Source organism: Choloepus didactylus, chromosome 24 (assembly GCF_015220235.1).
Source record: "Choloepus didactylus isolate mChoDid1 chromosome 24, mChoDid1.pri, whole genome shotgun sequence".
In the NCBI taxonomy this organism is placed as follows: Eukaryota; Metazoa; Chordata; class Mammalia; order Pilosa; family Megalonychidae; genus Choloepus; species Choloepus didactylus.
This window is the reverse complement of record NC_051330.1, coordinates 6,355,655-6,383,320: the sequence shown is the minus strand read 5'-3', so window position 1 is coordinate 6,383,320 and position 27,666 is coordinate 6,355,655. Positions and strand designations below refer to the sequence as shown.

At 39.8% G+C, this 27,666-nt stretch overlaps 2 protein-coding genes across 8 annotated transcripts; one reads left to right on the top strand and one right to left on the bottom strand.

Moving 5' to 3' along the window:
* The first annotated feature begins 71 nt into the window (after window positions 1-71).
* On the top strand, window positions 72-3,351 carry C24H6orf120 (chromosome 24 C6orf120 homolog). Its single transcript, XM_037817630.1, has 2 exons — window positions 72-144; window positions 552-3,351. Exon 2 carries the CDS (start codon window positions 586-588, stop codon window positions 1,141-1,143), a length of 558 nt encoding a protein of 185 aa, XP_037673558.1. The 5' UTR covers window positions 72-144; window positions 552-585; the 3' UTR covers window positions 1,144-3,351.
* Window positions 2,098-25,946, bottom strand: PHF10 (PHD finger protein 10). Of its 7 annotated transcripts, none has more exons than XM_037817623.1 (12): window positions 25,825-25,936; window positions 22,282-22,388; window positions 16,020-16,150; window positions 15,331-15,414; window positions 14,416-14,549; window positions 14,181-14,330; window positions 13,449-13,558; window positions 10,623-10,776; window positions 8,401-8,556; window positions 3,830-3,938; window positions 3,358-3,546; window positions 2,098-2,247 (listed from the first exon to the last, which is right to left on the bottom strand). In XM_037817623.1, exons 1-12 carry the CDS (start codon window positions 25,915-25,917, stop codon window positions 2,162-2,164), a joined length of 1,503 nt encoding a protein of 500 aa, XP_037673551.1. In that variant the 5' UTR covers window positions 25,918-25,936; the 3' UTR covers window positions 2,098-2,161. The 7 variants fall into 7 exon arrangements, with proteins under 7 accessions (XP_037673551.1, XP_037673552.1, XP_037673553.1 ...); XM_037817624.1 differs by having other exon boundaries at window positions 15,331-15,408; XM_037817625.1 differs by lacking the exon at window positions 25,825-25,936 and adding an exon at window positions 24,950-25,635.
* Window positions 25,947-27,666: the final 1,720 nt, after the last annotated feature.

Sequence of the window (27,666 nt, the reverse complement as noted above, 5' to 3'; positions counted from 1 at the left end):
CGCCACGGCCTCCCTCCCACGCCCACGGCCTCCTTCTCGCGAGAGCTGGGATTCCGCCTCATTTCCGGCTTCCGGCGGCGGCTCGCTCCGCGGCCGCGGTTCCAGATGGTCGTGGTGTGGCTCTGCGCCCCGCGGGGAATGGCGGTGAGTCTCGGGTGCTGGGAGGGCGTCCCTGTCACCTAGACTGTCGGCGCGGCGGGGGACGCGGAGCCCGTTACTTCCTCCCCATCCGGGGCGTCAGCTTCCCGGGCCGCCTCTCTCTCTCTCTCGGGCTCCCTTCCCGCAGGGCGGCCCGGGCCTCCTTGCCGCGTCGCCCCCCGGCCGCGCCTGGTGCCAGTCGGAGCACGGGGGCCCACAAGCAGCTCAGCGCGCGCACAGGCCTCGCCCCCAGCGCCGGCAGCACCCGCCGTCCGCCTGTTTGCGTCCGGCTGCCGAGGACGCCTGGGGATGCGCAGCTTCGCGGTGCATGCGAGCCCCCGGGTAGCCTGAAGGGTGGAAGTGGGCATGTTTGCCAGTTGTGTGCAGTATGTAATCTGTTATTTTACCAACAGTATATTTACAGATGAGGAAGCTAACTAAGTAACTATGGCAGCTCCCTGGAAGAGAGCTTTTCTGATACTTCTAGCATCTCAAGCTATGTCCTTAGTGAAGTGCTTTGAAGAGGAGGAAGTTCCAGAAGAATGGATTCTTCTGCATGTTGTTCAGGGTCAGATAGGAGCCGGGAATTACAGCTATTTGAGATTAAATCATGAGGGAAAGATAATTCTTAAAATGCAGAGCTTAAGAGGTGATGCAGACCTGTATGTATCTGATAGCACCCTTCACCCAAGCTTTGATGAGTATGAATTACAGTCGGTTACTTGTGGCCAGGACATTGTTTTTATACCAGCACACTTCCAACGTCCAGTGGGAATAGGTATCTATGGACATCCATCTCACCATGAAAGTGAATTTGAAATGAAAGTATATTATGATAGAACAATCGAACAGTACCCATTTGGGGAGGCTGCTTTTTCTTCAGATGGTACAGAGTCAAGTCAGAAGCATGCTTACACCCCAGAAGACACATCTCAAGAAGAGGAATCCGTTCTTTGGACAATATTAATTAGTATTTTGAAACTAGTACTTGAAATTCTTTTCTAACTCATTGGACATACTCTGGAGTATAATACCCTTAATCTGTGAAGTTGATTGCAGTTTGCTCTGAACCTTGCATACTTTTACCTGTCTGAGATTCTGGTTACCTTTTCCAGTTGGGAGGATGAAAAATAAAGCCATACACAGTTTTGTTACCTCAGTTACCCCAAAAGTAGGGAAAGCAGCAAGCACACTGTTTGTTGTTTTAAGGATCAAAATTCCTATAAAAAGAATATGCACAATAAAATGTTTAAACTTCATTTTGAATAGTCAGGTGACTAAAAAGAAAGATTATTCAAGTAATTTAGGTTTATATAAAAAATGAAAATAGAGCAACCTTTTGTGCAGTTACACAGATCAGATTAAAAGGTACAATAACTATAATTTTACTTCAGTTAAAGAGTCTAAATGATGTTATAATAATGTGTGTAAGCTTTCAAGGGTTGCTAAAATCAAGTCTGAAACGTAATGAAGGTGATTTATTTACACTTCTGTTAGCATGGACTAAAACCTCAAGCCTATATCCCAAGTAGGGATGGGACCTTTTCTACTTTTTACTCCTGTCCTGTAGCCAGCTAATGACAATTCTAAATCCAGCTACACCAAATTTTATTAGGCCGTTTGTAATTTTATCACTTTGGGCTACCTATTAACATTTTTTAAGTCAGCTTCATTATGCCACCTATGGTGAGCCAGAAACAAGACGAAATAGGAGTTTCATGAAAATGATGGTAATTTTTCGGGCTAGTAACCTTTCGGGCTAATATAAGTTAAGTATTTCAAATTAAGCTGCTAAATATTTCCACTCAATTTCTGGAGATAGCTAAAGTACTAAGAGAAAAATCTCGACCTGGAATTAGTTTCAAGGGTAAGAATGGCTTATCAGGAATAATTCAACTTGTGGATTAGAAGCACAGTTAACTTCAAAAATGTTTTATTGGCATAAAACTGAGAATGTTGTAAATAAACTGGCACCAGATATTTTATTTAAATGCATATTACAATATTGGGGGCAAAAACTATTTTATCCCTCTTTGCTGTTTTTTCCCCTTCTGCCCACTTTTCTGGATGTTGGGGGAGCTCGCTGACAACAGTCACAAATCCAGCGACCTAGGAAAAAAATTGTTAGTTAATATACAATGAAATTTTATTATTACAGGACTAAATTTTAAACCCACTTAAGCTCTCCTTTCGTAGCTATCACTAGTGATACTCACCTGTGGATGTGGAAGAGGAAGGACACTAAGGACTAACTTAAGGAGAAAAAATGAAGTTCCCTTAAAACAACCAGTGTAATTAATCCATGTCATGGAAAATTCAGTGCAAGAGTCAAAGGTGGGAGGGTAAAGGAGCAATGGTATCAGATAGTATGGACTTTAAAAAAAAAAAATTAAAATTGTTTCTGAAATTTCATTGCTATCACACTTAGTTCAACAGAAATCCTAATATAAAATCCATTACTGAATTTGGCCTATTTTCAGCCTTTTTTCTCTGCTGCTCACTTGCAGCTGTGTGTCTAATAGCATTCTCTGAAGTCCTGGTGGACTATACTGACACAGCACTTTAAAACATATCAAGTATTTAATAAAACAATAAGACACTGTACTAGTAAACTCAATGACTTACTACAAAACTATAAACCGCTAGTTAAGTTGCTCAGCTTCTTAATGAATGATTCCTGGGAAACTTAGTTTGGGACATCTGTTTTATAGAGCATTATACAGTGATAACTATGCAAATAAGTTCTACAATTACACAGATATTTGTGTAATGTCTTAGTCCAATTACTGTGATTTATTTTTTGATACTGTGTTCGCTCGAAAGAAATCTGGAATTGTCATGCTGCCTCCATGTACAGAAATGGTTTAACATGTACAAAGGCATAGCAGCCATTCTGTTAAGTTTCTAAATAGATGATGTATAACAATAAAATCAAGGCTTCGAAAGAAATCAGTTGTTCTGTTACTTTAGCTATTGCAGAAGAGGTACACAGGCTCATACTATACACTGACCTATAATTCCAGAACTTTTAGAAGAAGCATTCTAACATTTATTCCTTAAGTTGGGTTTTCTAGGATGGGTAACCAGATGAATATGATTTGTGTAATCACAGATTCGGTCACTTTAATCTCAGTAAAGTCTTTATGCAGCCTTAAAAAAAAAAAAAAAGCTGGGGTAATCCTGTAACTCAATGATTATTTTCCTTTTCTTAATCTTTACCTGATGGAATAGCACCAAGGCCCACACAAAAAGTATGATAACCTCTGTCACACACATCACAGAACATCATTTCTTCTTCATGGTGGGGCTGTCCACATATAATGCACGTTTTACATTCCATACATTGCCATGGGTAGGTCTTAATCATAGAAACCAGCTCCATGGTCATATCCAGGCAAGAAGGATGGCCTAAATCAAAACCAGTATTAGTAGTATTTCAAACAGTATTTAACTTAAAATGGCATAATAAAATCCTAGTTTAATTTAAGACTTCCCAAGAATGGCTATACTGTTTAATGGCCAAAAAGAAGGGAAAATGCCATGTAGAAGAAAGTACATGGACTTTCTCTATACCTTACAAGTTACCCTGTATATTTGATGATTCTTTGAAGTTTAGCTGACAACTAAAAATGCTAGCTTTGAAGCAACAAATAAGGTGGTTAAAATTTTGAGAACACATGTCGATACTTACCACTATTCTCACATTGGGAGCAGTGTATAAGTGATTCAGGCTTTCCTTTCTTGTTGGACTCCTTACCCTTCAGACAAATTCCACATATAGCATTTGGAATGACCTTTGGCTGGAAGGGTAGAAGAGGGCTATAAATTCATGCCAGAAGAACTTACTGTGGGTTCAAAAGGAATTCTGTTATTGTATCGCCTTATTTTTACTTTTGTTAATTTGCTAATGAGGACCTTCTTGAAAAACGTAAGTTGACATGAATATTCTTACCACCTGAGATGGTATTCCGACCCAACTGATGAAAGTTTTAAATTGCACTTTAAAATTTTTAAGTCAATGGCATGATCTCAGGTTAGGATTAAATGTATCATTCTTTACTCCCTACACACTAATGAACTGGAAGCAAAGACTGAATACAATGTCAAACTTCACTAGTACTAGCAGTTAAAAGAGAAAATGCAAGTATGAAATGACCGTTACATGAAAGTTAGTTTAGTCTCGTAAGAGAGAAGTCATTGTTAAATTTATACACTTTGTTTAAAAACTGCTTTCCAAAGTTGTAAAATTACATCAATAAAATTCAAGTTACAAAAATAATGTTTTAAATTTTTAATTCGAATGTTTCATGTATATGCTGTCATGTGCATAAATGTGGAAAATGAAAGGTGATTATCCCTTTTGCATATCTAACAAATTTTAAAAGCCTAAGTTTAAAAAGGCAAAAAGCATTCACTTTGAGATGCAAAATATTATAAAAGGGAAAAAACAAGTTTTCAGAGAAACCAAAAAAATCATAGTCAAATAAAAAAAATCAAACACCCTTAATATTTGAATACTACTCATCTTTCAGGTTAAAGAGAATGCATACTCCAATGAAGGTGTTTGGGATTTAAACATACTGGCAACACATGGAAAAGAAGAAAGAAAAAAAAAGCTCATTCCTAAAATTACTTGGGGAAGAGGACATTTGAGCTTTACTGCCTTGACTAATATATAATGGTTTATGTTATATGAATACGTTAATAAAAGTGGTAGAAAAGGAAGAGCAAGAATGGGCCAAGAATGAAATGGGAGGGGTGGGGTGGGGGATGGGAGTTAAATATGTATATTATTTTACCTAAAATTATTTTAAATAGTTTTGTTATACATTATTTCTGTTGTATTCCAACCCAGCCAAATTCATCTCATGTTTACCTTTCCTAAGAGGAACCTAAAAAAAACTCTGACTTCTTATATACTATTTCCAGCTTTGAAATGTCTCACTGCCACCTTCCTAACCTTAGGCCTAAATTACAATTTGCTGTTACTTCTTTATTTCTTATTCTTTAAATTATCTTTCTTTGCAAAAGATGACAGAGGCATTCAAAAAGAATTTTTGGCTTATTTATTTAAAAAAAGTCAACCTTATACATAAATATAATAAAAACAATAACTCTAAACAATCACAAATGTCTCTACAAAATAATAAATATCATGGCAGTTAAAACATACATATAAAAATTACTGTTAACTATTCTCTATCTCCTATATGTATAACTTTAAACCCTGCTCCCCCCGATATAAGGATAGTGTCACATGCGCAAACGTTTTAAGTCTTGCAGTGTAGTTACCCTTTGTTATTACTGCTACATTGTAAGCGTAAGGTTCTCATGTTTTTCTATAACTAAATATAAATAGCTAGGAAGTGCACTTTTATGATCCAAATTCTGGTTCCAATATGATCAAGTCTGTAACTGCCATAATATATAGCAGAAAGCTACCTCTCAATCCACCAAAACTAAGAAATATCTTTTGGATATGGTACCTGTGCTAAATGTAAAAGATATACGTATTTAATACTTGTAGTTTAGGTTAGATACTGGCATATTAAGTACTCTAATATTTTTCACTAAAATTAGGGAAGTAACCAAACAAAATTAAATTCTAAAAAGAGAACTCCTCATAGGAGATCCTTTACAAAAAAAAGTCAAAAGGAATAGAATGCAAGGTTAGTCATTCACATTCTAGAGCAATTCAAGTTCTACAATCATTAAAATATACATTAAACACCTACGATAAAAGGGATACCAAGAAAATTCCAGGTTTACTTCTAAGCTTAAAATCATAATGTTTTGTTAAAACACTTAAAATTTCTTACCCAACAGTCTTCATCTTGAAAAGAGGGCAAGACAAGGGTGGAAAGTGGGACAGAAAGAGACAGAGCTTTGTAGCATTTTCTACAATGATGCTGCATCTCAATATAAATAAAAAAACACACTTTGTTCACTCAGGCATTCTGAGTGCTGTAGGAGCCACACTGCATCCAGGACTTGAGTACACACTGAAGCACACTAACAGGCTGGGGAAGCTAGGTGTCTTGTGGACTGTGAGCTGAGGACAGACAGAAGGAAACAGCATGCCAAACTCCCCTGAACAATCACAGAATCAATCCCTACAGGTGTCCAGTCCCTGCAGCAATAGCGAAGTTTCACTATTGACAAAGGAATTAAAATGCTCATCCTAACAGTTCACATCTGAAACTGAAGGTGCACAAAAAGTGGTTCTTCATGAACTTACTTTCCTGCTTGAAAAATAACCAAAGGTAAGACACTTTCGTCGTAGCACTAATACAGTGTAGATTTTAATTATATACTTGGAGGCCTGAATCCTAACAATTATGCTTTCACTTCAGGTTAATGTAACCTAAACAACACTGTCCTACAAATTAAGGGCAAGCACTAGTGAATCTTATTAAGCAAGACATCAAATACATTATCATTTTTCTTAACCCTTTTTTAAAAACACATTTATGTATACATGACCTTCAGCTTTAAGCACCCTAATACTTAGGCACATCTTGGCATATTGTACTTTTCACAGAGAGGTTTCTTTAATAAATATGTTCACATTAAGTCCAATCTTTGAAGTAGAAAACATTTTTAGGTACTAAAAATGTTCACAGATTATAAAATGTGTTTTACATATTAAATTCCCTTGTGTACTGTTAATTTAGGTTAATCTATATGTTTTTTTTAGATACTGAGTCAGTGATACTGTGAACAGTTCTTTTCAGCCCGTATTAAAACTTTTATTTCAATATTCCCTTTTTTTTTTGTTACCCATGATTAATCCAGGCTTACTGTTTAAAAGATCTACTTAGTATCGAGAACAATTACAGGCCAATGTACTCTGAACTGCCACTCCAACTGGAATCTCTCATCAGACCAATGGCATGCGTTCATTCATGTAGGCTAACCTTCCGAAATGTGATCTTTGGAATTCATTTGCTTTCAATTATTAAACCTGAATTTAAATCTTTAGTTTTAAAAAAAAAATTAAATAAGCGATATATGTCAAAACAAGTACAAAAATTATCTATCTGCAGCCTATTGAAGTCATCCTTGGAAGCTGATCCTTGCCTGAATGAAGCTTAAAATGTGTCACAGGCTGCAAAAATATGTATTTCCGAGTTATTTATAAAGGCATTTTCTAATGATACGGAGCACACAAATTTGTTATGCTGCTTTTTTTAACTTCATGGAAAGAAAGGTTAACACACAGTTAGAAAATGTTCCGGTGAGGTTGAGGGGACGTTGACTCACAGCCTACTTCAACCTGTTGTTCTTCTGGATTAAATTGCCACAATCACCATTCTGACATATAATGAGATGTTTAACAATTCCACTTGGCAAAACTTTCTGATTAACTTACTCGAAAACTTTCCTTCAATACACCTTCATGATCAAAATAAAAGCATATTCTAAAAATTCCAAACCAAAAGAACTGGATATTTTACTATTACCACCTAAAACATAAAACTGTGCAGCTAATTCCAACTCCTTTTATGATATTCTTAAATCCCTATATACAAAGAAGACTACTGACCTCTCACCTAACCCTTTGAAAGGCAGGAGATAGAGAAAGGGAACATTAAAAAATAATAATGATCATAGCTGTTGGTAACCTAGTTCCTTACTCAAAATAACCAGAAAAAGGTGAGTATATCTAAGCCAAAATACTTCATCCAATAATGTTGTAATCTTTGTCATAGAATTATATAGGCTATTTGCCAAGTATATGCTAAAAATCAGCACAATGTAAAAAACAAATGTTACTATTCTCTATCCCAGAGTTAGCAGAATTTGACAGATCAAATAATCCCTAGATTAAACCCAGATCTTACTCAATGAAAGGCACTACAGAAATGCAACTAAGTCTAACAGTATATCCATCCATACTTCACAGCATAGCATGTTTAGCTATTCTAAATACGAGTATATTTAAACTGCAAACTAATTATGATCTTTGAAATTTTTTTTTAAAAACCCACACTTGCCTAGTTATTATTTAAAAGAAAAAAAGGCTCTCTTATAAATTGTAAATATACAGAAAACAGAAGCTAAACCATCACCAAAAGTGACAGAAAAGCCACCAGGGAAAAGCAGCTGAAAGGAGAGAAACTGACAGAGGAGCACACAACAGAAGAACAGCTAGTGAAGACAGCAAGCAGTAGTTCCACCATCTCAAAACTCAAAATTAAAGTGTTTCAGGGAGAGAGGCTGGTCAGGAAAGAAGCTGAGTCAGGGGCTTTTTTCTTCTACCTTGTACCCAGGAACTGATTTGGACAGTACAGAACGTTTGGAACCATCTTTTCTTGGAGTAGCAGCTTTGTCTTTTGGTTTCTGTTTTCCCTGAAAAGAATCCTCCTGGTTGTCAGGAGGGCTTTCGCCTTCGGAGACATTGCCAGAAGAGCTGTCCTACAGTTCAAAAAGGACAAAGAACAATGCCTTGAAGTTAAGACACTAGAGGCTAAAGTGTGAAATATTCAAAAAAACTTTTGAATACAGGAAATATTCAAAACAACTTTAAAGTGTCTTCAAGTTAAACAGAGAATAAAAAAATCATTCTAAATCTAAGAAAAAGTTTCCAGTGGTGACTAAATCATATTAAAAATAATTTATCCTTCTTATAAGTACAATAGAACATAAAGCTAATTTCATTTATATCAGTAACTGCCATAACCAATTTTGTTTTCTGACTTAAGAACAAGAACAGAATTATCTAATTTAGTTATTATTACAACATATAGCTTCAACATCATTCTGCCATGTCACAGAGAAGCATATTTGGTTCAAACAAAAATCATGTTTAAAATATATATTGTTTTTAATAAGTACATGATTGAGAATTTTCAATGCAGTAATAAATGTCATCGAGGAAGTCCCCAAAGTACACACCTGTGTTTTTATGATGTTAAATTACTTGGGGCCAATATCTCCAAGTATGTAGAACAGTATTTGACAACTTTTAGATATTCAAAGTCTACTGGCTCAATATTTGATAAATTTAATTCTTCATTGTTTAAAATATTCTAATTAGAATAATTTTATGTTCACTATAAATTATGAAATTAATGAAAAAATTCGATTACTCATAACCACTCTGATGAACTCCCTGAGAAAACTATTAAGAATATGAATATATTTCTTTTTTCTGGGAGTGTGTTTTTATATATATATTCTTTATAAATATACACACACACACACACACACACACACACACACACACACACACACACATATATACATGGGGGAGGGGACTGATTCACATACACATACCCTACCTATATATGTGCTCTCATTTTTTAAAATACAAAACTGGAATTATATTACATATTTGTGTATGTGTGTGTGTATGGGCATGGTGTATGTTATTTTTTAAAACACTATGTGCATTTTCCTACATCACTAAATATTCTCTGAATCGAATTTCTAACATGTAAATGTAACATAGTATCATCTACTGTGGATATTAAGACTTATTTCTAATTTTCCATATAAGAAATACTGTTAACACTCCAATGGACACTTCTTCCTAATTAAAATCTTGTCAGCATATGATTGATTCTTAGGATAAATTCAATTAGTGGATTTACTAGGTCAAATTCTGTGAAAGCGTACTGTCAAAATGCTTTCTCAAAATACTGCATTAATTTACACTCCTACAAGCAATGTATGAGACAGTCCATTTCATCATAATCTTGCCATATCTTATCTTATACCAATATGACAGGTGAAAACTCTATTATCACTTTAATACTTAAAAAGTATCTTACTATATGTAACATGTATGTAGTAAATATACTTTAGAAGCTACTGATGATAAGGAAATGCCATGCCCATTTAAGGGTAGTACATTTTCAGGTGGGTGGCTATCATGAAAACTTTATAAATGGCCAACTGCTTAAAATGCAGTGATAAATAAAATCAAAACCCTAAACCATCATTTGGTTTCTGTTCTTCTTCACTCCAGAGTACACCAACTGTCCACTGTCTTGCAATTGCATTTTGCTACAAAAATGGATCATACAGAAAGACCCAAATAATATTTCAACTAATATTTCAACATAGAACTACATGTCAGATTTATTATTTTCCTACAGGAAGCCTGAGATTACTCATTAAGCGACAGGATCGCAAGTTAATGTGCTCCTCCAAACCAAGAAATATACATTTCTTTGTACCAACAGATCAAAGTTTGTTTTGCTCAATATTTAAGCAGTATAGGTGGCTAGCTAAGAGTAAGATTGTAAATTAATTTGCAGTACTGTTACCAACCTGCTCATGATGAAAGCAAAGGGGCTATTTTAAATATAAGACTTACCCGCAATAAATAATTTTTATGAAACCTTTCATGAAATTATATAAACTATCCTTTTTCAAAAATTGGATGGTAATACCACGTGATTCATTATTCCAGAAAAGCAATTAACAAAAATTCAAAGGGAAAGGAAATACCTGCTACTAAAAAGAAATCATCTTACCGAAGTGCCTTTATTTTTTCGTCTCTCCTCACCACGACCGTCTTCAGCATCATCAGAATCACCATCACTGTCTAGAGCAGGGAGCTCAGGATCCAGAGGGGGCTCATACAGAGCTGTATTCAGCGGCAAGTACCGCAGCTCATCTGGGGAGTACCTGAAGTTGAGAGAGGACGATCTTCAGTTTTCCTTTATTGTTACATATGAATGGACGAGCTAATCACTGAGCTAGGAAGAGAGCCTTAAACTTCTTAATTAACCCAAACACTTTTGAAAAATGATTTGAGGTGGTAATTTTTCATTTCAGTGATCAAGTGGTAATAATAAATAAAAAGCCTGAACCTCATTTTACAAGACAGTTGATTCTTATTATCAGAAGACAATGCTTCTTCCTTTTACTACGATACAAAACAAGAGGGAGGAAAAAAAAGTCAGCATACAAGGGTAACACTGTGGCAATATAGAATAGCACATAAGAGCACAAGCTCAAGATCCCTGCTGCCCGGGATCACATCAAACACCACCATTTTTTTTAACTAACTTGCTACTTCTCAGGCTGCAGTTTCTTCACTTCTAAAATGGGCATGATCAACTAATGCAGCCAGAGGAAAACTGCCAGAGAAGCAGGGCTCCTTAAGATAAGTTAATTGAAGAATATATTCAGGATAAAAATAAATCCTTTTTGAAAATTAAAAAATGCAGGGTTGCTGTATCTAAAATTGGCCTGTTCTGAACTATGACGTTGCCAGGGCCAGCCCCGCAGACCAATGATGCATACAAAGATGTTCTCAGACATGCTTGCTGGGCCTTTCCTCCAAATGTGTCTCTCCTATCTCATTCTCACAGGACTTGCTATGAGGTATGCATAAGGGTTTCAATTGGGTCATAATCCTGAGCTGGAACCTTTGGGATAAAGGTCATCTATACAGGGACTGAGTCAATACAAAGACCGGCAGTGGAGAACTGGGTTGTCCAGCTGTGTCTGAGGACACTAACTCAAATGTTTAACTCCAGAAGCAATCAGTACTGGGTGTCAGATTTTGCTGGTAAAACACAGGGATAAGAAACCCACAAAAGGATAGACCACTCAAGATTCTGAAACATTGCTAGTCATGGTACATGGATCTAGCCCCAATTCCCACTCAGGAAATTGGGGGAACTGGAAGCCAAACCTCCCCTCCCACTGTGGAGATAACTAAAAAATTTAAAACTAATGTGGTAGACTGAATTATGTACCCCAATTTAAACATATTCTTAACTTTAATCTGCATTCCTGTGGGTGTAGACCCATCATAAATAGGAGCACTCAAAGATGTCATTTTTAATTAAAGTGTGGCCCAACTTAATGACAGTGAGCCTTAATCCCGATTACCAGAAGCCTTATAAAAAGAACCAGGAAGTCACAGAAGCTAGGAAGGAGAGGACACAGCCATGTGACGGAGGGAAGAGATTCGAGCCAAGGAACCCTAAGGTTTGCAGCAAGCCAGAGCCAGAACACTACGGACCCTGAGAGGAAGCAAGCCTTCTACACTTCCAAACCATGAGCCAATAAATCCCCATTGCTTAAGTCAAAAAAAAATAAAATAAAATAAAGATAAAATGGGTGTGATGATAGTATCTACCTCGGAATTGACGCAAAGATAACATAAATCAGTGCATGTGACTCATAACAGTACATGACATATGATATTATTTAAGAAAGAAAATCTTCAGTAGCAAATTACTTTTAGCTAATATCTGAAGCATGTACCCTAACAAATTTAATCATCAATCTGACACTACAGTTTGGCCACCTCTTCCTATAGGTCCAAGTCAGCACACCGCCTAGTGACAGACGTTTAACCTCATCTCCATTCTCACCAACAGTAAAGGCCTCTCTACATCACACAGGCACTCAGCACTCACTGAACTCGTTGTTCAGGAAGAAACGCTGGATAAGCATTTCCCTCAACTAAAATATCACACCAAAGAGCAAAAGGGTTCACACGTTGGCATATCACTTTTAATAATTTACTGACCAAAAAATTAAAACTTGCTGACCCTTGATTCAAATTTGACTTTTCAATATAAGTATGATTCTATACTCTACCTGAAATTCTATTCTCTAAAGAATAGTCTTTATCCTAAAGAATACATAGTTCCAAAGTAAGATTTAAAGCTAAAATGAAAGCTGAGATTTTGAAACAAGATAAACTTTTAGTCCTGTTTTTTCCTTTTTATTTCATGTTAGAAATAAGAGAGTAGCAGCATTCTTGGTGTACAGATTGAAGAAAAAGCCCAGTCAGGTCAGTGACGTGGCTGGGGGCAACCAGAAGGCTCCAAGTCTACCCTGGCAGCCATTCTGCTTCTCCTTTCAGATCCTGGAGTCCAAGCCAGTGCTTCTCAAACTTTAACTGGCACATGAATCAGAGGCATTTTGTTACAATGCAGACTACGAGCCAGGAGGCCCGGGGCTGTGCCTGAGGCTCCACGTTCCCAGCAAGCTACCAGTGCCACCAGTGCTACTGGACCACGGAAGTGCTCTGAACAGCAAGGTGCTGGAGAGCCTCCAGGCAAGCGAGGAGCGCACAGAAACGACACTAGGAGAAACCCAAACGGGGTGGGCAGAGGAACGGGCAATCGGGCTTCTTCAACAGACTTTCAAATTGTGGTGGAACAGTGTTCTTCTCCACAGAGCCAGAGAAGATTAAAGAACATCATCACAAATCCTACAGAACGTGTTATGGTGGTATTTAAACGGACCCAAACTTTTTTAGGAGGCAAGAACACAAGGCTTTGAAACCCCTCACCAACAGCCAATACTAATGGTAAATAAAAAGTACTGAATACCTTTTGTAATATTCCTGGAATTGTCCGGGGATGAGAGCCACTGGGTAAGAACTAACCTTTGTTCGCTCTGTAGGTAACACTTTGTACTTTCCTTGAGGCACCTGGATAACCTGTGTTAACATGGAAAAAAAAAATACAAAATTGACTTCCATATTAGGAATCAATGCTTCAGAAAAATTTCACCCCTTTTTCTCCCCCTAAAAAAAAGCTACAATTTAAGAGACATTGGTAGCTATAACCTAAGGATCAATTGGTATTTTCTGATTATACACGTAACAGTTTTGTCTGCCTTTCTACCATGACCCTAATTTCTAAGGAAAGGCACTGTAACTCTGCTTATCCCTTACTAGGTCAGCTTAAACAACCTCTCTGTAACTCAATTTCTTCCTCTATGAAATGAGAATAAACCGGTTTCAAGCTCACATTGTTACTGTAAGAATTAAATGAAAATGGAAATCTCTTAGAACACACCTGAAACACATACACTGTAAGAAGCTATCAATTTGTCTCCTCAGCAGGATGTGAAACATAAAGCAAAAGAAATCTCACTACTCCCACCACCCAAAAAAAAAAAAAAAACTGAATATTAATAGGTACATCATTTAAAATGATTTATCTTAATTCAAAATGATTTATCTTAAGTTACAGGGAGGAAAGGGACAAATAGCTGGTAAGAAAAAATAACTGCAGAATACTCTATCTATTGTGATTCATAAATTTAAGTCATCCTACATGTGTTTGTAAGTCGAAATAAGCTCTTCTTTCTTCCATACGTTCCCGGTTTAAGTTGCTGTTAAACTCAGCTGCTTTTTTGGCAGCTTTCTTAATGTACTCAGGCACTTTGCTGGCTTCAACCTTCTGAGTATTCTGTTGTTGCATTTGCTAAAATAAAAACATACAATTGCACATTAGTAAATGTCTATCACCCCTACCCAAATAAAAGATTTTAGTCACATCAATTACTTACAGAATATTCTTTATAATGATCTGTAATTCGTTGACGTTCTTTTTCTTGTAGAATAACAGAATATTCAGCATGTTTGGCTGGGTACTCTTTTATCATTAAATCAATTACTTCATCACTGCGCAATGCTGTTAGACCTATTTTAGACCAAAAAAAAAGTGGAAAAGAATCTCTTTTAAGGCTAAGCAAACAAAACCACTTTTCAAAATGTGCTTCTCCCTTAACTACTCTACATTTAAAAGGTTTTCCAAAAGACAAAGCAAATATTTTAATACATAAATTAGTATTCATAACATAAAGTCAAACAAAACAGCATTTTTCAGTGTATGCAGTTCCTTGTTTTCAAATGCCATACACTAGAAATATTATAAACAGTCGATTCAGATTTCACCGAAAGCATCAGCAGTCATGTGCAATTCATGTAGTCAGTTTTCAGAAGTCAATGTGTCAAATTTCACCAACTGCTGAAATGAACTTCCATGGATATATATTTAAAAACAGTCATTGTTGCAACAAATTCCTCAAAATCAGGTTTCATTAAAATGCTTATAAAGAAAAAATTACAACTAAAACATGGAAATAATTATTAACAATCAAAAAATGAGCAAAATTTGCCTTTTAAGAGAAAGGACACATATTTAAAAAGTCCTGTATAAATTTTGTACATAAAAAATACATACAAACACACACTTTGGAACTTCTGTGAAAATTATTAGAAACTTACATTCTGTTATCAAATATATGCTTAATTCTCCTGTAGTATTTTAATAATACTAAATGACTCAACAATTTAGCATTTGAATGGCTCAATCTACATTATTAACTTTGTAAAATATTTTAGGAAAGAAGATAAACACTCATCCAGTATCACCTCAAAAATGTTTAGCATGAAAAAGGCATAATGAAAGCTTCCATTACCCAGAGTGCACTGAGTTTCCGTAATGACATTTAACTCTCTAAGGTAGAGTTTCTCCTTGTGAGACAAATCTCGTCGCTCTAAATCTCCAAAGAAAATAACAAAAGACTATTAAAAATAGTGTGCATTTGCAAAAATTTTTAAACGCTCAGGATAAAATCACGTTATAAAAGATAATCATGGATTTTTACAAGTACTGCATTTTACATATTCCTATTATTACTGTTAAAAGGACTATAAAAATCTTCCAAATTCAGGAAATAAAGTAAAAAGTAAAATTAAAAATGGAATCATCCAAAGCAAGAATGAAACACAAATAATATTAAAGTGGTTAATAAGGTATTAGCCTTTCTCACATTTAAATACATCTTATATGGTTAACTCAATTCCAAAAGTTAAGGGATAAAAGAATTAAAACCCTTGGTAATAAATATGCTATAGAATGATTTTTTTTTCTTAAATCTTCCCCAGGAAATTCATCTTCCCAACTTTGTTTCCAAATTAGTTTATAAGGGATAAGAGCAAACTGAGAGTAAAGAATAGTAATAAAGGAAAATCAGCCCACGTAAGAATGTAAAATATATTGTAAATAACCCATCCTCAAGGAATTAGAAGTTAACAGTCTATCATAAATAATTACTATTAGCTAAAAGTTACAGTTACTCTGTTACATCAACTGGGACGTAAGTACCTGGGTATTTCCGCTTAAAGGAGGTCACACCCAAATATTCACTGACTTGCTCCTGAAGCATGTAGTATTCTCCTGTTTCATCAGGTGGCCATTTGTACTCTATCAGATTTTCAGCTGGATAGTAGCTAAAGCTAAGCACAGACATACATATTATCCCTTAAGTGGGGATTTTATTAAATTTAAATCATTTTTATTTTTGAGGATATTTTGCAAAACTATTTTAAGTATTGCAACTTCTCGGTCTGAGAGCTATGACTTCCCAAAACAAAGAAATTCCCGCTATTTCATGTGTATTAAAGAAAACTGCAAACAGATAGAAGGAAGAGAAACAATCACCTGGAACATCAAAACAAAAAGTACAATAAAAGTAACATTTTCTAAGATTCACAACTGTTAGGAACTAAGGCATTTTTTTTAGCTTGAAACCCATAAGGCCGAACAGGGTGGTGGTGTCAGCTCTGAATCCTTTCTCTTAGGCTTCAGACCAATAACTAGTGTTTAATTCCACCCAAGGTACAAAGTAATCAACTTTTGTTTCCCACCTGCTGTTAAGTGAGTCACAGCTGAGAACGAAGCAGAACTCTGCAAACTTCTCCATGATTTATACTGTACACCATAATTACTTGTTCTCATTTACTCCACAAACCAGAAGCAAAGAATGGACATAGTTTCAGGGTGCCACTGTATTGTAGATCAATCTCAATACTGAATATCAAAGTCTTTGGATTTCTGTATCGGGGCCAATTCAACCTCCAAGATTCATCAGTGGACTGTAGAGGCAGGAAAGTGACCGTATTTTATGTGACTATCCATAGAAAAAAAGTAATTGGGGAAAAGAAGTGCTTTCAAAAATGGTGCTGGGACAACTGGACAGCCATATGCAAAAGAATGAAGTTGAACCCTTACCTCATGCTATATGCAAAAATTAACTGGAAATCAATCAATGGCCTAAACATAAGAGCTAAAGCTATAAAACTCTTTGAAGAAAACACAGGGGTACATCTTCATGACCTCAGATTTGGCAATGAATCCTTAGATAATGACACCAAAAGCACTTGCAACGAAAGAAAAAATAGATAAATCGGACTTCATCAAAATTAAAAACTTTTGTGCTTCAAAGGACATTATCAAAGAGGTGAAAAGAACCCACAGAATGGGAGAAAATATTTGCAAATCACATGTCTGATAAGGGACTTCTATCTAGAATATATGAAGAACTTGCGGTCGGGGTTACTGCTTCTAGGGGGAGTGGCGGCCGGTAGCCGAGCCCTCAGCTCTCGGGGCTGCTTAAAGGGTACCGGCGGCGGGGGCTCTTTCCCGGAGGCGAGGGCGAGGCGGAGGACGTGGCCGGGTCCTCGGCGAGAGGCGTGCAAGGTATGGAGGGCGGCGATAAGGACAAAAACACTCTTCATCCAGTAGGAGTATGCGCCAAAGAGATTTATTCAGGGGTGATTACAGGTTATATAGGCTGGTAAGAGGGGCAGGGCTGGAAAGGAGGTGAAGCAGCCTTAAATGGCAATATTGAAGGGAGAGGGGCTAGGATTGGTTCTGAGAGGACGCAGGAGCCGTTGCAGCGGGCGGGGGTTGTTCTGGCCACGGTGCATGCGCGCTGGCGGTGGCAGGAGTTGCCTTGGCACAGGGGAGTGTGCGGGCAAGATAAGGAAGTGGGGAAAGGGCAGTTGGGAGAAAGGCGGTTTCCTCCGGCAAGCCTCCCCTGCCAGTGGCATTTTGGGTGAGGAAAAGGGAGCTGCCCTGACCTCGCTCCTCAGGCTCGGGGGGGCTGCAGAGGGCACTCACGCCCGTACCTACTACCCTCCCCAGGGGGTGATATCAAGTCCCCTGGCCCAGGCCTGGTAAGTCGAGGTACAAGCTCAGTCCCCGCAGAACTCTTATAATAAACTTAACAATAAAAAGACAAATAACTGAATTTGTCCATTGAATGGGTCTGAATAGACATTTTTCCAAAGAAGATATACAAATGGCTAATAAGCACAAAAAGATGTTCAACATCATTAATCAGGAAAATGCAAATCAAAACCACAATGAGATACCACTTCACAACTGAAAAAGTCAGATGATAACAAGTGTAATTAAAGACGTAGAGAAACTGGAGCCCTCATAAACTGCTGGTGGGAATATAAAACAGTGCAGTCACTTTGGAAAATAGTCCTACAGTTCCTCCAATGATCAAACATAAGTTATCATATGACCCAGCAACTCTTAGGTATATAGCCAAAAGAAATAAAAACATAGATCCACACAAAAATATGTATACAAATGTTCATAGCATTATTCATGATACCCCAAACTGGAAACCCAAATGTCCAAATATATAAACAAAATGTGGTACAGTTATAGTTTGTTACATTATTTGGCCACAATTACTTGTCTGATATTATTTGTTGGATTCATGTGACAACATGAAGAACCATGAAGACATCATGTTGAGTGAAATAAGCCAGACACAAAAGGACAAATATTGTATGATCTCACTGATATGAAATAATTAGAATAAGCAAATTCATAGTATCAGATACTAGAATACAGGTTACCAGGGGCTGGGGTTGAGGCAGGGAATAGGGAATAGAAGATTCACTGGTACACAGTTTCTGTTTGGAGTGATGGAAAAGTTTTGGTAATGGATGGTGGTGATGGTAGCACAACATTGTGAATGTAAGTAACACAGTGTATGTGGTTAAAAGGGAAATTTTAGATTGTCTATATATTGCGAGAATAAAAATTCAAAAAACAACAACATAGGACTGACAACACAAAGAATGAACCCTAACGTAAACTACGGACTACAGTTAATAGTACCAATAGTAATATCCTTCCATCAATTGTTAAAAAATGTACCGCACTAATGCAAAATGTTAATAATAGGAAAAACAAACTGTGTATGTATGGAAGTGTGTGTGTGGTGGGGTACAGAACTGTACTTTCTGCATGATTTTTCTGTGCACCTATAACTTCTCACATAAACCTGAAAAGGAATGAAGCACTGACACAAGCTACAACATGGGTGAACCTTAAAACACATACTAAGTGAAAGAAGCCAATCACACAAAAAATCACATATTTTATGATCCCATTTGCATGAAATGTTCAGAAAGCAAATCTACAGAGACAGAAAGTAAATCAGTGGTTGATTAGGGCTAGGGGAGTTGGAGGGATAGTGGAATGATAGCTGAAGGGTACAAGGGTTTTTTTCTGAGGTGAAGAAAATGTGCTAAAATTGCCTGTGGTGATGGCTGCACATATCTGTGAATATACTAAAAACCACTGACATGTACACTTTAAATGGGTGAACTGTATAATACATGAATTATAATTAAATAAAGCTGTTATTTAAAAAAAGAAACTGAGCATATATCCTGTTTATTAAGTACAAATTTATCCTTGACAGCATGAAAATCAACAAGATGTGGGTCCAGCTTTCAAGGAGATTTAAGTTCAGTCAGGAAGACTGACAAACATGTAACTTCAAAGAAGATAAAAGACACACGCACAGAGCCTACGAGGCACAGAGGCAACACCCCAGGTCAAAGGTGGCGGGGGGGAGGTCACGGAGAAGATGATATCTTAGAAACTCAAAGAAGACTTAGCCAGAGGCAGAAAAGGAGGGGTGGGCATAGCAGAAATTTTAATTGGCCAAAGAGAAATGTGTAAAAGCAAGGAATGGAAAAAGAACAGCAAGACAAACTGAAAAGCAAGACAAAGTACTGCAGAGGGAAGGGGGTACACGTGGAGAAGATGAAGACTAAAACCATATGTCAAGTCATGAAGGGCTTTGTATGGCACACTAGAGCTTACTTTGACTCGAAGAGATTCGGGTAAACACACAGAACAGTAAGATGAGACGCAAAATGGTCAGCTAGAGGAGAACGGGTTAGAGTCGGGGGAAACCTGCAAGTAGGCAGAACAAAAGACTGAAATCCAAATTTTTAAAATGAACTTAAGGCAGTGGCAATTAAGGATTGAAAGAAGGAACAGATTAGTCATTTAAAAAGGCTAAAAACTCAATGTGATTAAAGTGAGAGGCCCAAGGGAAAAAGAAGTCAGGGATAATTCTCAACTGTCAACTTGGATGATAAGCTGGGAGAGGCAATACAGGAAGAAATGCAGGATACATAGAGAGGAAAAAAATGAATTAATACGTATGTGGGGAAGGAGAGTGGAAAACATAGCTAGGAGGTAAAAGAGCCTTTTGAAAGGGTGTCAGACCTAAGACAGGTATTAGGGAAACCTCAGATCTGATAATAATGGAATTAGATAAATTTACCAAATGAGAACATGCAAAAAAGAGAAAACATCAAAATAATATTGAATAATAGTTTAATATTATTGTATAATAATTATGAATTATAAAATAGTATAATAACGATAAGAACAACAGTAGCTGCCTTTCATTTAGCACTCACCATATACCAGGCCCCATGGTAAGTATTCTATATATATAATCTCAGTCTGTTCAGGAGACGCAGGTAAAAAAATTGAGGTTCAGCAAGATTATATAACTCACCCAAGGCCATCTATTAAGTGGCACAATCAAGAGTCAAAACAAAGTCAGACTACAAAGTCTAGACCCTTCTACGTTAGCCAGAAGCCAAAGATGTTTCAAAAAGGAGTGGGCAACAGTGCCTAATTCTACAGGGAGGTTGTAAACAATAAGAAATGAATTTAGCACAAGGTCATTCTGGGTGGCCCTGGCTGAGCTAAGGCTAGACCTCAGCAGGCTGAGCTGGGACACTGGCTCCGGGACTGAAGGTGGCTCACTCTCTGGCAGCTTGGCTACGACGGGATGGAGAAAGCATTGGTAATACCTAAAGGAGAACAGAGAATCAAAGGAGGGTTGTTTTTGTTTTTTAACATGTAAGAGGACTTCATATTCCCAGGCTGAGGAATATGAGACAAATGAGAGGGAAAAGGAAGACATAGGAGAAGGGAGACAGGGGAAAGAAGACAGAACTGCCAAGGAGCAGAGAGGTGAGAGCAGGGCCACAGCCTGAGGACACACTGCCTACAGCCTGTCTCTCTGAGGTGAGAGTGAAGGTCAAAGTGAAGTAGAGAGAGACCTAGTGCTGAAGAGGGTTGCAAGGCAGCCCTGCAGGCTCAACTACAGTGGAAATCTGAGGGTTGCAAGGCAGCACTGCAGGCTCAACTTGAGTGGAAAATCAGGCATTTTTATTTAGCAGCCATATACACATTTGTGTTGCCCCCCTCCAGCAGCCAGAGTGCAGCCCAGGAAACTAAAACATATACTTTATAAATAAATGGTTCTCTGTGGTTGTCCTAGCACTGGTTCTTTAGCACCCTAAGTAACCTTTCATATCACGTGTGCCACTTACTGCACAAAAGAACTAGTGTCCCACCAGAAACAAAACCTTCACTCTTTCTAAGAAAGGAAATACATGATTTTATAATTTACGTTTATTAGTAAATTAAACATTAATGGGACCCTTTCTTTGTCCATACAGAAATTATCACTCAACGGTTCTTAATTTCAAACCTAAGAATGAAGACCATGAAGATTATCAAAAACATTTTGCTAAAAAATTAGTCAATATTTGAAAAATAAGGAAAATACTAATATTTCACTTGCCTTAATTCCCAATCTCGAAACATATATGTATTGAAAAAGACACAACTGAAATCACTGTAATAATTAAACCTTACAAGTGAAAATTATATTCTTCCAATACTTTCAAAACGTCTTTCTCTGGGGATTTTCATGAAACAACCCCTTTACATTATCTTGATCCTAAACTTCATAAAAATAATCAGAACCAAAACCAACCAGGAATTCTGAATTACTCAGGCTTTGTTTTCTTCTGCTACGTGATCTCTGGCACATCATCTTAGTCCTCAGTTTAGAATCTAATGTCACCCACTCTCTAGAGCACCTATCACCTGCATTCACTTTCCCTATGGGGAAAAAAAACAGCAACTTCTAACACTGGGTTGTGGTAATAGTTGCATAACTCTCTAAATTTACTAAGAGACACTTAAAACAGAATGAATTTTATAGCATGTAAATTATAACTCAACAAAGCTTTTTTTTTTTTTTTTTTAAAGCAACCATAAAAATTGCATTCAGAAGTAAGAGCAACTTTGGCGCCACATCATAAAGCATGAAGAAAATACAGTTTTCAATCTCTGCCTTTGCTGAGGTTTGGGGAGAGGGGAGGGAAGAGGGAGCTAATGCAGAAAAGAAAAACAAACATACCACCAAACATATTATTAAGCAATGAAATGCCAGTACCCAAGATCTTGACTTGAAGTTTCACAACTCCTAGAGCTATCTCCTGAGCCCATTCGCCTCCTTTTGGATGGTTGGGTCCCATCATTTGAATTCTCTTCATTATCATCCTATACATTTAAAAGATTTTGCAAAAGAGAGAGAGAGAGAGAAAGAATAATAAACAAAGAAAGAATGATTATGTGTTCTCCCAGACTTGCCCAACAAATTAAAGGCTTTCTAGGTACAGCTAGTTATACAAACATCACTTCCTATTATCATTAAAAGGGGACAAGAATTTGGCTGGGGCAAGAACTGGAACAAAAGTAAAAGTTGATTATCCACACAAGTCAAAATTAGAAAATGTTCATTGACCCCTGTAAATTCAACTCACTTTTGCTTTCTTACCAACTGAGGTTAAAATACCTTCTGCTTTTAATAAACACATAAAATAACCTCATTACTCTAAATGTAAAGCAAAACCCCCAATCCTACCAGAAAAAAAGTCCATGAATCATTTACAGTGTTTAACTCAGCCCACAGCTGGTTTATAGGAAAATTCTAATTGGCTACTTTAGGTACTTATGTCCCTGTGAAAGGGGGACATAAAAAGGAGTAAATACAAGTTACCAATTCTAACTCTATTAAATTTTTTTCTTACACTGCAAAAATTTGACAAAAATATGCCCTAATAAGAGACATCACTCTATATGGCCATACATATCCCCAAGAAAAAGGAGAGGTTTAAAAAAATTGTTAATGAATACATTATGCGACAAGAATATCAAGGTTATAAATAACCAATGCCTTAAAAAAATGAAAGGAAGTATCATTTGTTAGGAAACTGATTTTTATTCACATCTGAGCCAAGGCTTAAGGTCTAGAAATACAGAATTATTTTTTTTCTTAAATCAAGGTAATTTAACTTTCTAACAATAGCACAACTCTGCTAAGTGCCATGGTCCTTTTGCTGTGTACTAAAATGAAAGCAATCTTGCAAAGGAACACAGAATGGGAGTACGGCCTCGTGGTCAGATGTGCCAGAGGGACAGAGTGGGACATTTACTGGGCACTGCCCCTCCCAGGCTAAGTGCTCAATCCTCTGTGGATCCCTCTGTATCTGTAAAATCGGGCTGATGAGTATGCCCATATGACACTGTGGCTAATGCAAGAATTAAATGTTACATGGAAAGCACTTACAGCAATGCCTAGCAAATAAAAAAGTGCTCAATAAATGTTAGCTGATATTATGCTCATGATAATGATGATTCAAGTCTCAAATGTCTCCAGCTCTATTCTTTCCCAAAGAATAAACTATACAAAATACTCTCTTTTTCAGTCCTTATAAAGTAAGAATACAATCAGAGAGCACTGCAAATTCCTATTAAGGCAAAGCAACCGGGTCAAAGCTGGAGATAGTCTAAATCTATTCTGAGAAAATTTACATTTAAAAAAAAGTATCACAATTGCAACATCTCATATTCAGTACCTCACTCATTTTAAGCATTCAAGTATCTTTTTTTCTATTTTGCTTGCTTGTGAGCATTACAGGGACTTTGATGTCAATTTGTTCGAGTATGTTTCCCTTTGGCTAAAAAATCGAGATACTCAAAAGTAGAGAAAAATAGAAAGTTAAAAATGCAGACCACCTCCAAAGGTTGAAATCTCAACTTCACATATAAGGTGTTTTAAATTGGCTGTTACAAAATTCTAAGTGAATATATTATTACATAAAGCAAGCATTTGGTCAGCTGACCTTTTTCTAGAGAGCAATATCTTTCCCAGTATACTGTGGAATAGGATTAAGCTATCAGAATTTACTTGTAACCTTGATATAGGTACATTTTTAAAAGACTCCCAAATGTACTAACTCAGACATTTGCATTTCAGAGTTACGTGTGGTTCCACCTTCAGATTAACTGCTTCTGTGCATCTCATCCTTGGGATAGACCCCTGCAGCTAGATATGCAGTCAGGAGGTATCGACAGCATCAGATGCTGGAAGTACAACAACAAACAAGACACGGTCTGTGCAGAGGCGTACAGTCTAGTTACTTCCATTGGGGGACACTGGAAGTACCTTCTGAAACAAGTCTTATATACCACAGTGCGTCTACCTTGTAAACCACAGGGGCTCTGTGGAATGGGAAAAGCTGCATATCAGATTATGACAAAATGTTTTTCTCCTGACAGCACACTTAAGGAAAGAATGGGATCTTAAGCATTCTGTTTCCCAGCATCTTCTAACTCCAACTTTTAAACCGCAAGTTAAATTTTGAGATTTTTAAAAATCATTCCACTCTTCTAACTTTTGGTCACAAACCTGTATACAAACTCTAGAAACACAAAGTTTTCAAGTTCATAAATGTAATAAATTTAAAAAACCGAAAAAATGAAATTTATAACCTGCTCATCTAGATTTTTCTCCACTCATCTTTCACTTTAAAACCTTAAGGCCTTCCTACTGTACTGAAAACAATATAAAGTACAAAACTGAAAAAAATACTGAAAATATTAAAACGGTTATTATTAATTTAGCTATCCTACGAAGTTCACTAATGGTTTTCTCATAGTCGTTTACAACTCTATTTTTCTAATGAGTTCAAATATTTCAGAATATTTGCCAAATGAAGAATCTTTTCCAGACAGACTCACTATCCTAGGCAAATACGGAGAAAACTATTCGTATTTACTAAGTAGAACTGTTTCTCCAATAAGTCAGTGGTTCCGTTTTTGGGAAGGCTGCTCAGTCTCCTCATACTCAGAAACTGCCGAGAGTCCGGGAGGAAGGCCGGGCTTTCACCCGAAAGGACGGACGGAGGCGGCGCGGCCTCGCAGCGTCCCCCGCGGCCGGGGAAGGGCCCGCGGCCGGGCTGGGCGGGGACGGCGGCGGCACGGGCGCCACCGGACGCCCCGGTCTCAGTGGGGTCTGCCCCGCGGGGTCCCCTCGACCCCAGGCAGCTTATCTCCACTTTGCTGAGCTAGGCCCGGCCTTCTGGTCCACCACCCGCCCCGCCACAGCCAGGGCGCGCCCGGGGCTTCCGGGCCCGAGGTCCCTCCCGAGGCCGCCCGGCGCCCCCAGGCACGGCAGACCCCGTCCGAGCGCTTCGGGGGCACTTCTTGGCGCCGAGGGCCTGGAGGATCCGAGGGAAAGTAACTTCCGCGGCTCTGGGAAAGCCGGCCGAGGGGCTGCGGGGGGCACTTTCCGGGGAAACTTCCCCAAAGAGCCCAAAAGGGGAGGGGAGAGGGGACCCCGACTCACAACCTTGGGGGGCGGTTAGAGCTGTTAGCGACGCACTTCCTGCCCCTTCTAGGCGGGAAGGGCTCCAGACCCCACCCTCGGGGGCGGCTGCCCGGGCCTCCCGGCCCCCCCGGCCCAGCCCCTCGGTCCCGAGACGCCCCCCGGCCCGGAGAGCCGCGGCTCCCGGGTTCCCTGGACGCCCCCAGCCCCCGCCCGCCCGCCCGCCGGGACCGGCCTCCAGGGACGCGCCCCGCGAGGCCGCCTTTGGGGCGGGCCCTGAGGCTTCCCCCCGCCCCGTCCGGCCCCCGGGTCCCGCCGACTCCTCACCTTCGGCGACTGCGCTCCGGGGGTGGCCGCGTCGCCGTCGCCCAGCCGCGGGGAGAGCACCGTCCCGGGGGCCGCCGCCGCCGCCGCCGCCATTAGCCCGAGCGCCAGCCCCCCGCGCTGCCGCCGCCGCCGCCGCCGCCGCCTCGTCCTGGCCGCAGCCGTCGCCGCCGCGCGGAGAGGCCGCCGCGGCGTCCGCGCCCCGGGCCCCGCCCCCTCCGCCCGCCCGCCGCCTCCCGGAGGCCGGCCTCTGCCGCCGCGCGCCCCGCGGCCCGGCGCCGCCACCGCCACGGCCATGGTCGCCGCCAGCGCTGCGGCTGCCGCGGCCGGCCCGGAGGAGCGGAGGGCAGCGCAGAGGCGCGGCGCGGCGCCGGAGCGGAATGGAGAGCGCGCGGCTCGGCCCCCTCCCCACGTCACCCCTCTCCGCCCGCCGCGCCCCGCCCCTGCCCGGGCCCCGACGCTGCTCGGCTCGCTCGCCCCGCTCCCACCTACCGGCGCCGCCCCGCCGCCAGCGCCGCCCCCTCCCCGGGGCCCCCGCGGCCGCCGCGCTCCAGCCGGCCCTGCCCACCTCCCCGGGGTCCCCGCTCCCCGCGCCCCCCGGCCAGTCCCCCCCACCTCCCGCGCCCCCCGGCCGCCGCCCGCCACCCGGGCCTTCCGCGCTAGCGCCGGGGGATCCGGCGCTGGGCCCCCCACCTCCCGAGCGTCCCCGAGCCCCGGCGCTGCCTGCCGCTCCTCCTCGCTGCCGCCCCCCACCCGCTGACCCAGGCGTGCGCCCACGTTTCCGCCGCCGGGCGGGAGGGACCCTTGTCTCTCGTCGCCGGCCCTGCCTTTGTTCTCCACTCGCGTCCTCTTGGTCGCCCAGCCTCACGTGCGCCTAGAGCTACGGAATCACATTCCATTGACGGGCTCCTTCCCATTCAATCCTGGGCTTTCTGTCATCCGAAGTTTTTCCACATGCACCTCAATGCGGGTCAAATATGAAATGTAAAAGTAGCTTGCAGTTCTACCTGCTTGCATGCGATGTTGTGTTTTCACAAATGCAACCTTTGCAGCAGCCGCCAACAACCTATTAGCGAGCGCGGGGAGGAAAACCGCGGAGCTGTTCTAAGAACTGTGGGTTAAGGGTTCCCAGTCCTGATCACAGACTAAAAGCTGTGATCACTGCAAGGTCCTCCTTATAGTGCCAAGGAGGAGCTTCAGAACCACGCTCACCTCCCTTCCATTGCTGGCTCCTAAGGGTTGTGCAACCTCGGGCATGTCATTTAGCCCAAACTTGCTCATCTGTAAAATGGGGGCAGTACAATAAACCATCGGGTGTGTAAGGTGCTGGGAGAAGGCTAGGCACAGAGGAAGCACTGAGAAAACGGCAGCTGTTCTACTTGAACTGAATTTACTATTAATCCTACTTCCCAGGCTTCACTAGGGCACTTCTAGGACTTCTGTTAAAACCGCAAAACCTCAAGAACTGGACCTTAAAAGAACAGGCTTCAGAAAACTGATAAGATAAGATAGCAAAGTGCCAAAATATGTTGACGTTGCCCTATTAGCGGACTCTATTACCAGAGAAGGTAAATGACTTGTTATTCCCAGCAATGGGGAATGTTTTTGGATTTAGACTAAAATATGGCTTCCCCTTCATTCATTATTTTGGACTACACTCAGCAGACAAAGGTTTTAAAAGTAAAACAAAGGGATATTTTCAGACTATCATTTTAACACAAACGACTTACTTTCACTCTCCCAGCCCGCCCATTTCTGACTTACTCACTTTCCTCAGATACAGCAGCACCAACAACTTGTAGGGTCTTAAACTGCTCCTGATTAAGACTTTGCTTTCTCACACTT